The following is a 13,251-nucleotide window of genomic DNA, read 5'->3' as shown; positions in this document are numbered from 1 at the left end:
ACAAAATTGCCCCCCCCCCCAAAAAAAAAAAAACAAAAACAAAAAGCTGCTTCCCCAAATTTTGTGCCCATTGTAAGCCGTCTGCCATCTGAGGTTTTTGTATAACCCTTGCCCACTTTCTCTCTCTCTTTTTCTTCTCTTCCCCGCCGTTTTTTTTCATGAGTTGACCATGTATTTGGTTACCTGAAGAAATGCAGACTACTGCACGAAAGTCTCGTAATTAAATTATTCATGCTTCTAACGGGTTAATTGTCATTCTTTTTACCAATGTTTTGCTACAAGCACAAACTGCATCAAAGGACGCGCTTGCACGTTCCAAATATGTGTGGCTTATGCTGTGTTACGAATCTCTGCCATAAAGATTGAACCTGGTGGGCGGATCGCATCGCCAACCTGCCCATCTAGCTGCCAGGTCGGGCTAGGATCGGGTAAGATCCGGTTGCATCGGGCACCGGCCGGTTCAGGTTAGACTCCATGGCTTCGGGTACGGGCCAGGTCCGGTCCATAAACTCAGGCCCGTGCAGCGCTCTACTGTGTACCACCTTGAGGGGCAACCGCTGTTAGTGGACACAACAGAATAAAGTTTACCGTTGACTAAGTTGGAAACCCGGCGTAACGTATTGTGTACTGATTGAGGCCTTTCTGCACAGTCTCACACGTTCTTACACCTTTTTAGGAAAGGTTCCAATCGGTATTTAACAGCCTACAAGAAGGAAGGTTCCACAATAGTTCAAGCTGATGCAGGATTCTCAATGGGAGGTCTCGCACGGCAGCATGCTCTGTTGCTGCTGCAAAAGTTTCCAGTGAATGCGAGGGAGAGGCAAGACCTACTGCCACCAACCGAGCGTGAGAGAGTCCTGGGCCAAGAAAGTGAGCTACTAGACTTTGACATTCACAACTTTCCTAAAGTTTCCTGCTGATTCTGTGTTGAACTTATGTTGCACACATAACAAAATAGCTTTCATGGTCACAAAGGGACAGGGTTCCATACTGATCATTTGGATGAGCTGGTCAATGAAGGCCAACATGCACTCTTGTGCAAGAACATTGATTGTTGCTGACTTTTAAAGTGTACGAAAGGTCTTTGATCTGAACAGCATCTAGAAACTTGTCCTCTCATTCTGAGGGCCTGTAAAAGGTACCTTAGGTGGTTCAGAATCACTCCCCTTTGTCAAGCAGTGTGTAAGAAACATCCACAGAAAATATTTTGGCTCAGTCAGGTTTTATTACGGCGCAATTTCATTTGCAAAGATTCTGCTGTGGCGAGCGCTGTGTGGCCTCATGCCCTCCAGGCAACATCCCCACTCCCACACTGCTGTGGACATCAGGCCGACAATGTGCCTCATTCACAGTGACAGATTTGTCTGCTGTTGACGGTGTAGTGCGCTGCTTGTTCACTGCTATTTATTCTGTCAGTATGAAACTGAAAAGAAATGTTTTAAAACCAGTACTATGTTCACTGATGACATATTTGCCTTGTTGTTTGATTTTCTTTGCATGTGCTTCCAAGTGGAGAGAAGTGTGGTATCTCACACAAAGCTCTGTGCAGAGCGACTGTTTGCAAACCGTTTAATGCAAAGTGTCTTTTGTTGTCTTCGTTCATTTTGCTTGAGGTACAGCTTATCTAAAGTAAACTCCCTAGTTGTTTAAGGCACACACACTTGGATCGGTAACGCTCAAAGTCAGTGCTTTTTTTTTTCTTTCTTTCTTTTTCGGTGGCAATCGCAATCACATTTTCTCTCCATTTACATGTGATAGTGTATTAATGTTTTCCTGGTTGTGCAGCTATAATTTCAATGCTGCCTTTTGCATCCATATATTGGCTGTGGTGTCAAGATCATAGTGAAAGAACAGCGGCAAGGCACAAACACGACTGCTGTTTTTCACGCTGCTTTCACACTCCTCTTGTGACGTTTAATAATGTCATCCAGTTTTTGACCATGTGTGGGTTAGTTAGTCAGATGTAGATGTTAAGTATTGCTCCGCTTTTATCCAATATCACCGAACTCCTTATGTAAATGTCTCATCCTGGATCACCTGATCGCTCACACTTGTAAATAGCTTTCAACTGCCCTACTCACTTGTTATCGTCATCCTCCTCTCTCTCTTATCCTGGTCCATCTCATTGCTCATACCTGTAGATAGCTTTTAACTACCACACACTCTCTCTCTCACATCATCATCATCTCTCACATACTCACCGTGGTTTTGGTGCTCCATGGCCTTTGTTGCCTTTGTGCCATTAAACCCATAATCTCTCTCACTCTCTCTTTCAATTTATGTTCAGTGTAAAGATCTCCGTTCATCACCAGTTCTGTTGGGGCCAGTGGGCTTTTGCAGACCTCAAGAACTACACTGTTCTGTACTTTATGTTGCAGCGCGAGACGTAAATCGTACCACCGGGCGACTGAGCAGTGGAATTCCGCAAGTGCCCCCACGGTGTGAGAACTCGCCGTTGACGTCATTTCGTCAGAGCCTCCCTATTTGGCAGTACAAAGATCTCATAGTGGCAGCTGTGGCTCAACACCAAGTTGTGCTGGTTGTTGGAGAGACAGGCTGTGGGAAGACTACGCAGGTGAGCTATAGCAAAGCGAGGGTGACTATGTCCGAGGACCGAGGCAAAACTAGGCAAAATTAGTCAGGAATACAGCCGTTAGGCTGTATTCCTAACGACTCTCAACTTGACACCCCGCCTCAGCTCCCGTGAGTGGAGGAGAGAAATGCTACCTCGTGGTAGTCCAGTAAAGCATGGAGGATTTCCTCGCCTTGGGGGAGCATCCCCAGTTGAAGTCGGTTTATGAAGTCCAGAACTGGCCTCGAGGAGGCGTTCGAGTGGAGTGTCGAGTCAGTGCTTTTGGGGCGTAGAATGTTCGTCATTACAACAAGGTGTACACAGGGAGTGTCCAAGGAAGTGTAGTTCTTTGTAACAGCATACTAACATTTCCTAATTTAGTTATTAATGCCTTAGCGTTAGATTCCTCGGTACGGAAGAATCGCGGCGTGGTCTGTCTGTGGGCGCGGCGCAGTGAGTGGAGAGGGAAGGAGAGGGCGCATGGAGAACGTGCGACGCTGCACACCGGCCAGTGCAGCTGTGGTGGTCGACAGGTTCGTATCTGTCAGCGTGGTCATGCCATGGTCGCGTAGGAGCACCTCTAAAGTAGCACAGAAGTCATTTTTAACACCCTGTTTTCTTCCTATAAAATTGTTAAGTGGGCCAGCAAGGTGCACCATGAGAAGTAATTCACACCACAGAGAAATTGAATTTAAAATACGCCGCAAAAAGCGACCGTGCGCAACGGTGGTGAGGAGCAGTACCTCCCTGTTATCTGCCTGGAACATCGCGCTGACGCTATAAGGAGGACGCTCGCTGATTGACCTAGAGAAATGTTGTCTGCTACTCCGCTGTCGTCTGCTACTCGGCTGTTCGGGGTTCTGAAAAAGCCTTTCTCCTGGCTCGGTAATGATTCGGCCGCTCCTTGTATCCCCAATTCTCCGGGAGAGCTGGCAGAACTGGTTTATGGCGGCAAAGCGACAAGGCGCTGACCCCCACTGACCGGCGAACCAGAACGAGTTCTGCTTATCACGTCGTCGGTGACGTGGCATCATACCTCCTCATCCTCGTTATAGCTGGAGTGGCGAGTTAAGGGTGAACGCGCGGAGCCATGTTTATGTGAGTTTTTTTCTGGGAAACAAACTGCTCACATCAAAATCTTTCGCGCTATCTGGTATAATGGCACACACACTTTCATCAGACGTCTTAAATTTTCTGACGTCTCTGAAATTTTTTTGGGTGGCCCTCTGTACTCCTTTCAGGTTTGGTCTGGTAAGCCATCAGGGTACAGTATGTCCAGCGAGAGAAAAGGAGGCAGCGCCTAAGCATAGTTGTATTGCAAAATGTAAAAAAAAAAAGATATCTCTACTCAGATGAAAGATGTTTAGAAGTAGAATCGGTGTGATTCCACATTTTTTACCTGGGTAGATCTGGCTAGGCAATTTTCGTATACTTCTGATAAGCTGTCTGATTTGATACCTCCCAAAAACTGCAGCTGCAGACGTTAGCAACTTCAGTTATCTTGCACAACGCAGGTACCACAATATCTGCTGGAGCGTCATGCTGAGGCTGGTCAGCCGTGCCGTATGATCTGTACAGAACCGAGGAGGTTGGCCACAGTGGCAGTGTCGGAAAGAATTGCGGTGGAACGAAACGAAAAATTAGGGCAGACTGTCGGATACCAGATTCGTCTGGAGAACAGGTAGTAACCACCGTTTCTTGAATTTGATTCTGGAACAGCCACGTTACATCATCGTTGCGTTGCAGGGTTTCCCCGAAGACATTGTTGACTGTCTGTACAAACGGTATTCTGCTGCGAACATTAATGGGTGGAGATGCAAGCATGGCCACTGTAACTCATGTGATTGTGGTAAGACCGCTCTGCATGCTATTAGACCCCTCATGGCATTAGCGTAGGGTCTGTGTTTAAGATGCATATGGCAGCATTGTTCTCATTTCAAAATAGGATGAAGTCCACGAACGAGATCGCTTCAGCGACTTCCTGCTCATCGTGCTGAGAGATCTCCTTCCCAAATTTCGTAACCTCAAGGTCGTGCTAATGTCAGCGACTGTCGACGTTCAACAGTTTGTCAAATACTTTGGCGGGTGCCCGGTTATTGAGAGTAAGCTTATAAAGCAACGAATTGGGTAATCGCATAACACCCTCCTTCACTTTCCTTCCAGTCCCAACAAGAACTCACGAAGTGAAGACTTACTTTCTGGAAGATGTACTCCGTTTGTAAGGAGCACCATCCATTTCAGGAAGTGACTCGTTTGTGCTAATGACATGCCTTTCTGTATGGCAGAACCAATTATATGAGCCAAGCCATGCAGAACAATAAGGTGAGCCTGCAGAGAGCACAGACACAGAAGCAGCAGCTGGCAAAGTGGTGCTCCGAGAGTGCAAGCAATTCCTCCGTTGCGCCCGAGTCTGGAGGAGGAGGAGGAGGAGGAGCTACATCTGTGCCTCCTGGCAGCCAACAGGTGAGATTATGTTTGGAGCTTTATAGTTAGAGCCTAAAGTTTTACAGTTTAACCCGATTCTTCCCCAAATTTGCACCCCCGAACTGAAGGTTGCCTCTTTTTAGGGTGAAATCCGATTTTCACCTGTCAAATTGCTGTCACTGAGACATCTAGGAATGCACACTAACTTGTTTGGAAGCAAATGCAGTTGCATCACCGTTTGCACCAAACCAGTACAGTTAGTTCGAGCAGCTGAGCCTGATTTCTCCCCAAAGTTAGCATACCAGAAGCTTTTCCACCTGAATTCGCGTGAATTTACAGCACATGTTTATTTATCCGATTTTTACCCCCCCCCCCCCTCCCCAATTTAGAAAAAAATATTTCCCGAAAACCTCAGGCTCTATTTATAGTTCGTACTAAACCCTGCATCTGTATTTTGTCTTTCCCCAGCGCGAGTCCCTGAACTCTTCGCACTCCAAGTGTGTTGAGGATCATGCTCACCTTACCTCGGAAATGGATGAAGCACTTCACAATGCCTGGATCTCTGGAACGGATGAAGCTTTCTCTCAACTGCTCTATTATATCATGTCAGAAAATGTCTCAGGTCAGCAATTTAAAACTTTTCCACGCGATAACGACAAAAGCGAAGCAACATATTCTTAATGGTCTTCGCAAATAATGAAAGGAGCACTAAAACTCCCACGACAAGTTCATATTGTAATTTCTGTTCAGTTCTATTCAGTTAGTCAAGATCATACCAACCTCTTTCTTGTGTCGTGAAGATGCACCGCAGTGTGTACAAGTGGTTTCACTTTTAAAGAAAGAAAAGTAGTGCAACCTATACAGCGAAAGCGTCTCAGTCGTTAGCCGTTGGTGGAGGGACGTGTGGATTCATTGCATTTGGAACATTTCTCATTGATGTTACCAGTGGTAATTAAATACGTCGTTTTTAAAAAATGCAGCAGTGTGCATGATGTGGCATACCTGTACAGGACCACGAACGGACTACATTGAAAACACATGGGTACAAAACACGATCACGAGTAGCCAATAATCTGCTGCCCAATTGCCTGCTTTTTCAACACCATTTCTGCTCTTTCAGGATCCAATTGGCAGCCGCCGATTGTGGCGTTCTTCATGCATGTTTCTATTAGCATTGTCATGACAAATGATTGTGCCAATTAACAATTAAATTCATTTGGATGCATAATGCATACTAAAACTCTTTCATCTCAGAACAAGTTGTTTTGCATTTTAGTGCGCCTTTAGTTAGTTTTGTACTTCTTTGTACAGATGGTTTTTGTATGTACTGCCTTTGATTCTGTCCCCTTGGTTTTTAGTCGACCACCAGCACAGCGAGACGAGTGCTTCGGCTCTAATGCTTGCTGCTGGAAGGGGCAAGGTCGAAGTTCTGGAAGAACTCTTAGCACTGGGTGCCAGCACAACAGCACGTGCATCCAATGACTGGACAGCTTTTGACTGGGCACAACACTTCCATCAGAAGGAAGCTGCGGAGGTTCTCATGGCCAACATGTGAGTTGATGGTACTCCCAATATGTACAAGTTCCTGAAATTTTCTGTGGGACAAAGGCTGAGCCTGATCTTCAGGGACTCTGAAATTTGTTCTGCGGCTATAATGGGAAATAGAGGCAAGAAAACAGATTACTATGTGATTCTTTCATGCTCCTTGCATCATCGTGGCTCACGAAGACCATTGTTTTCGCTTTAGGAGTATGAAGGTTGTGTACAGCCCCTGTGAGAGTGGTCCTATTCTAATCCAGATTTGTAGAGGAGGTGCATATTCTCTTTCTCTTGTTCATTCCTTCCTGGTGTGCATACTGGTGAAGTTGATGATAAGCTTAACCAAGTCCACACTAAAATTCTTAAAAGTCTGTTTCTGTCACAAGTTTTCATCATGTGACAATTGTTTTTATTTTTTGTTTTTTTTTCTTCTGAAAATTGTGCAGAACATTACTTAGCTCTTTTGTAACCATGGCTTATTGACATAGTGTTCTAGCAAAACGGATTCATTGAATTATTTAATGCAGAGACAAATGATGATACAGTTTAGGTCCTTGAGTCAGTGTCAGAGTCTTTCCCACTGTGCAGGCCAATGTAGTAACAAAATTCTGTTAAAATCATTGCAAACAACAAGCTCAAAGAAACAGAGCAAAAATTTCTTACGCAGCTCAGATAAAGGCAGTCAGTGGGGATGTTAGAACTAGAGTACTGGAAAACATTCAAACTTTTAAACATTGATCTTTTGCCATCACCTACCATCACAAATATATACAGTAGAATCTCGATGATACGAATCTCACGGGGTCGCGGAAAAAATTCGTATAATCCGAAATTCGTATGAAACGAATTAAACCAAACTAAAAATTGAGGCAAGAAAATAGACAGTGACTGTTCATTTTCCATTACTGTCAGTGAAAGAGGTCGGTCGTAACGCTTTTGTGTCTCCGTTTTTGGCCAATGCTGCCCAAATACGCGAGATGATTCAAAAGACGTAGCACGTGCTTTCCCCCGCGAGTCGCGGGACAGTGGTCTAAAGCGAGCTTCTCCTAAAGCACGCAGGCGTTAGGTGAAGCCGACTTGCGGAATGGTGACGCGTAATGTTGCCACAAGCTGATATGTTCGTTCCACGTGTTCTGGTCGCTATTTACCGCCAGAGCGGTGTCACACTGGATCGCGGTTTATTGTTGCGAGGGGGGTAAAAAGGTCAAAACAGAGATAAGGTGATAAGGTTCCGGGCCGTGCAATCCCTACGATCTTATCTCCTCCACCACCACCAAAAGGAAAGTCATTGCTTGCATTGCGCTACATGATGTAAGGGAGTTCGTGGTGGGGATCGCCCTCCCTTTTTGAAAGAAGGAGCAGCATGACTCGCGTGCTCTCGCGTCACGGGGGTACGACCTCTGTCGCATCCTGGGCACATTCGTATCACCCGTAAAGGCAAGATAACGCGTTCGTATCATCCGAACTCGAATACATGGGAAGAATAGGCATTCCGGCAGGGACCGGAAAAGAATTCGTATCATCCCGAAATTCGTATCATCCGTGATCGTATCATCGAGATTCTACTGTATTAAAAAAAAAAAAGGCAGGAAATTTCGGGGAAACAACTGTTGTCGCTCTCGGCCACGCTATCATTAGGCAGGTGCGCAAGTTCTTACGATCTGCCAATAACCCCCTGCTTTGTTACCAACAAATGTCTCCAACCTGCTTCAGGCTGACAAGCCAGTGTGGCCTCTCGAGCCTCGAACCCGCAGTTGCAGTGTCAGAGCACGACATGAGTGAGGCAGACCGTGACTTGCTGGACCTCTACCACCACAGCTTTGATGATGATAACACTGACCTGGACCTGATCATGTGCCTCTTACAGAAGGTTCACATGAGCAGTGAAGAAGGTGAGCTTTCTGTAATAATCTGAGCACAGTTGTGGCTTCAGTGTAATGGCCTCAAGTTGGCAATGCGTAGTTCTATAGAATAAGACATACGAACTTGACGTCAGACGAAGTTTCTCTGCTCGGGAAAAGGCTAGCGACAACACCAACCTCGTAGTTGTGCTGTGTAATTATGTATTGTGCAAAAGATCTCTGTGATAAAACAGGCTGTTGTATGAATAGAATTTCTAATATTTGGACTGCTCTGAAAATAAACAAAGTGCTTTTTAAGTGTGTGTCATTACAGTGTTGACATTGGGAAAAGCAGACAAAAAATTGAAGGACGATTAATGTAATTAATGTAGTGGAAATGCGTTACCATTCACCCGACCCACGCACTACCACTATCCACCCTTATCCACCCTTATCCACCCTTATCCACCCCTATCCACCCCTATCCACCCTTATCCACCCTTATCCACCCCTAACTATCACTAACTGTTACGAACTACACAGCCACAACAGAGGCACAAGCCTTCTTCCATGCCAGAGGCGTATTTTGAAACTCTGCTTCCTCTCTTCCTCCGTCTCGTTTGCCAGCTTTCGGCGCCGAGCAAGTTCGGACTCGCCCGCATATTTGGCACGCTGCCAAGATCGTTTCCACTCCATGCCCTACTTTCCCTTACTCTCAACTCTCCACTGCCCTCCTCCCCTCTCACGTGGCGTACTTCCCTCTCCACGTTTTGACCGGATCGACACAGACATTTTTCTTTGAAACGGCGCTTCTAATGCTAACGCATTAAAAATCTCGCGGAAACTATTGAAGCATCTTGTACATTTACAGAAACTTAAAGGCCATTGTTCAGTTTCTGGGCATTTGAAGTAAACTTATTTGATTTTGCCTGAAGAGGTAAACGTTTCTCTGGTTGGTTGGTAGAGCCAACATCAGGCATCTGGAAAAGCCGTCAAGGATTCACGTTTATTTTGCTTCGCTGTAGGTGCTGTCTTGGTCTTCCTGGCTGGCTATGACGACATAATCAGCCTCAAAGAGAAAATCTTGTCCGATAACAAGGTGTTCTCGAATGACAAAAGGTAGTATCTTTTGTGGTAGGCTCAGTTGAAATACATCGCCGACCGATTTTTCGGACCCCAATTTTTCGGACATGCTCGATTATTCGAACACGTTCGCGGAACGGCCACGGGCCCCATATAGTTAATGTATAACAACATCCAAAATTTCAGATGCCGTAGAGCTCCGTCGCTCGATATTTCTGACACGGTTTGCCCAGCCCGCGTCCCGCGGTCGCCAGCTCACCACGTGAGCATGACGCAACGCGGAGGTCAAGGAAACCAAATATAAAAAATTGAGTCAAGAAAATAGGCAGTGACTGTTCATTTTCCAATACTCTGAGTGAAGGAGTCCTGTCGGAGCGCTTCGCGAAGCCGAGCACGTCCTGTCTTCCCGCAAAGTAAAGCGAGCTTCACCTAAAGCACGCAGGCGTTAGCTGAAGCCGACTTGCGGAATGGCGACACCTAATGTTGCAGAAAGTTGTCCCGATATGTTCCCTCCATGTGTTCGGGATATCGACGACTTGCCGTCTTCCCACACATCTGTCAGACTCGGAACTAATGAAGGCGACTGTGGCACTTTCGCCCGTATACAATATCGCTTCGGGAAGTAGCAGCTGTAGAATGTAGAGGTAGATGGAAGTAGAAGCCGATGTTATCAGGCAAGAGATGGAAGACTGGCCATTAAGAAAGCATCCACAACTTTTTCCGGCCCATTAGTACTTAATAAAGTTGACTTTTGAAACGAAATTAGTTTTTTCGTACTGCTCGATATCCACTTATTCGGACTTTTGCACGATCCCAGCCGAGTCCGAAAAATCGGACGACGACTGTACTAATGTCTTTGGCTTTTTGTTTTGGTAATAATGCATTCTGATGGTGTGACATTATTATTACAGATACGTACTGTACGTGCTTCACTCAAACATTCAATGTTCTGAGCAGCGTCTTGTCTTCAATCCAACTGCACCAGGAGTCAGGAAAATTGTGAGTAAAAATTTATTCAAAAGCGGGAGCTAAAGGTCTTCTGTTCAGGTCACCTTGGTACCAGATAGTTTGCTGTTAGATCCAGAAAGGAAAACAAAAACTGAACATCGGAAACATGTGTCAGGAATGTGTGACTTGTCTCTCAGAACAGGTGCACTGTCACGAAATTAAATTCTCATCCCTGTTACTCCTTTCCACATTCCCATTCAGGATACAAGGTCAGTTCTGCGAATGATCATTAAAGGGGTTGTGAGACTTTGATAGATGTTGTTTATTAAGTCGTGCACACTTTGTATTGCACACTGGAGTACTATTGGAGAAAAAAGAATTATGTTTCTATGTGTCGTACTTAGCGAGATATAAACACTTGAAATCAGAGCTCCGGCCATTCCCATTGGTAGTTGTAAGCACATGACCTCTCGCGCGCTTCCTCACTGTCAGAGACGCCTGCTGTGACCTCAGAGCCGCAATAGTTTCGGTTCTCGCAGTGCCGATTTTCTACGCCTCTACTATTACACTCTTTCCCAAAAAACTTGGAATGCAAGTTCAGATCTATGCAAATAGTAGCATTTTACATTGATCCGCAATACTAGCTTGAGACGAAGTGTCGCAACCCTCTTAATTCGAACTGACTGGGCCACTGGGGTTGTCCGCACCAAGGCAAACTACCGTATTTGCTCGCGTATAAGACGCACATTTTTTACCCAAAAACATCGCTTTATTAAGGGGGTGCGTTCAATACGCGGGGGGATACTGGAACCCAACACTTAAGGTACACGTAATTCCCGTTTTGTTCCGAGATATCTACGACGATCTCCCCGGAATCTAACATCGCGACTCTCCCACGTCAAGCGTGGACGAAATACTCCTCGATGTCTGTCGCGTTCGTCATTCATCACTACGGCGCCGGGCGCTACTTCTCGTTGATTGCGCGATAGGCTGGCTAGCGCTGCGGGAGACGATCCAGCCGTGCTACTAATGTCGGGGTGCGTCCAATGTGCGAGCAAATACGGTATATCTCGTTAAATGTAGTGTCGGAAAGTGTGGAATACCATCTTTCAAACGGAATTCAAGAAGTGCTATTATTGAGGATGGGGAACTCTCTCTGACACAAGAGAAGGCACTCACCTCTACCTGAACAACTCCTGAATGCACATGCAGGGCGCAGCTGTTGATATTTTATTTCCATCTTATGAAAGTCATTGTCAACAACATATCAGTGTATGCTTATGGAAACCTACCAGTTGACCCATCTCTGTTGCTGCCTTCGAAGATTAGAAGTATGTCCAAGTTTATTATAAATGTAGGTCTTTCTGAATGATTCTTCATTTTATACTTGCGTTAACTTCCATCTCCTAGCTTTTTAGCCTGATCCACCACTCTACCTTTGCTTGACTCGTTGTGATCACTATAGTTGCCATAAAAACGCCCATGGGCGTACCAAGAGGGGGGAAAAGGGACGCCGTAATCCTTGTACAGAAGATTGTTTGCATTACAGGTGCTGGCAACCAACATAGCAGAGACGAGCATCACAATCAGTGATGTCATGTTTGTAATTGACTCTGGGAAAGTAAAAGAGGTAATGTCCCTTACACTCTTTTTTTTTCTTTTTTTTTTTTTCTTTTTCATTATTACTGTCAAGACTGCATGCAAATACCTGACATGCACAGACAGCCGTTGGTAGCGGTGGGCACGGCCTTTTTTCTCTCCTTTCTCAGAAAATGTACGACAGCTTGACCGGCACAACCCTCCTCAAGACAACGTGGGTGAGCCGCGCCAACGCCATTCAGCGCAAGGGCCGTGCAGGCCGTACCCGTCCAGGAGGTGTCTGTTTCCACATGATCAGTCGACCCCGGTTCAGGGCACTGGCGCTTTTCCAGCAACCGGAGCTGCTGCGACTTCCGTTGCAAGAACTCTGCCTCCAGGCCAAGCTGCTGGCACCACCCAATGTTCCTATCGCTGATTTCTTAGCCAGGGCACCGGATCCCCCAGCATTTTTGGTCACACGGGCAGCAGTGACATTGTTAAAGGCAAGTACCTGAAAACTTTCTGGAACTACATGTGTTCTTAACACGACGTACTACCCTATGAGGAGCCTGTCCGCATGACCCGCTATGGGGCGCTACTCATCGGCACGCAAGATCTACATCGTGATTGGGCGATGGAAATTTGAATTTTGAACGCGCAGAAGCGGACGTACGACTACCGTAGCAGACGACAGCAACAGCTCCCATGAAAACGCGTAGAATGATGATGATAATCAGCTTTAGAATGAAACAGCTTCCGTGGGACATCCACCGCTTGTACAAAAATACTAAGGTGAGCTGAAGTACAAAGTATTGTAGAAGTTGAGGAAGCAATAACCGGGCCGATGAGTAGCGCCACCGCTGGCTTCCAAATGCGGCGCTGGGAAAGGGGTGAATATGACATGGTCGTTATAATCTAGTAGGTCGTGGTTGTTAAAGGGATAGTTTGCTCCCTAATGAAGCTGGGAAAAATGTGCTGGACATGTGCAGTAGACAATGAACAGCTCCCCATCAATCCCTTTTGTTAGAAATAGACGTATTTTCTGAGTTTTCAGTATGTTTCTGTGAGCATCGGCAACGCGGACGAGCGCCAGGGAGGGGAGCATATTTTTGGCAGGGGGACAGTCGACTCGTGTGACGTTCACCCCTGAAAACTGACCACCCTCTTGACATCGCATTTTTCTCCTGCGTGCGTCCCTTTACTGTGGGAAAGCCGACTTGCTCGGATCTCGTTGCTTTCAGATGCCTGCAATAAATCATACCTAAG

The 13,251-nt window shown here is 46.0% G+C and overlaps 1 protein-coding gene across 3 annotated transcripts in view; it reads left to right on the top strand.

Moving 5' to 3' along the window:
* Positions 1-13,251, top strand: part of LOC135388818 (3'-5' RNA helicase YTHDC2-like) — a 29,493-nt gene that overhangs the window by 2,509 nt on the left and 13,733 nt on the right. For all 3 annotated transcript variants that reach the window (XM_064618642.1, XM_064618641.1, XM_064618643.1), the window contains exons 4-17: positions 677-870; positions 2,379-2,575; positions 4,087-4,253; positions 4,319-4,421; positions 4,518-4,674; positions 4,736-4,790; positions 4,858-5,035; positions 5,465-5,618; positions 6,355-6,547; positions 8,249-8,427; positions 9,402-9,495; positions 10,371-10,458; positions 11,957-12,037; positions 12,177-12,488. In XM_064618642.1, coding sequence (XP_064474712.1) covers positions 677-870; positions 2,379-2,575; positions 4,087-4,253; positions 4,319-4,421; positions 4,518-4,674; positions 4,736-4,790; positions 4,858-5,035; positions 5,465-5,618; positions 6,355-6,547; positions 8,249-8,427; positions 9,402-9,495; positions 10,371-10,458; positions 11,957-12,037; positions 12,177-12,488 — 2,152 coding nt within the window. The remainder of the gene's footprint in view (positions 1-676; positions 871-2,378; positions 2,576-4,086; positions 4,254-4,318; positions 4,422-4,517; positions 4,675-4,735; positions 4,791-4,857; positions 5,036-5,464; positions 5,619-6,354; positions 6,548-8,248; positions 8,428-9,401; positions 9,496-10,370; positions 10,459-11,956; positions 12,038-12,176; positions 12,489-13,251) is intronic.

Source organism: Ornithodoros turicata, chromosome 3, assembly GCF_037126465.1.
Source record: "Ornithodoros turicata isolate Travis chromosome 3, ASM3712646v1, whole genome shotgun sequence".
Taxonomy (NCBI): domain Eukaryota; kingdom Metazoa; phylum Arthropoda; class Arachnida; order Ixodida; family Argasidae; genus Ornithodoros; species Ornithodoros turicata.
This window is presented reverse-complemented; position numbering and strand designations above follow the sequence as displayed.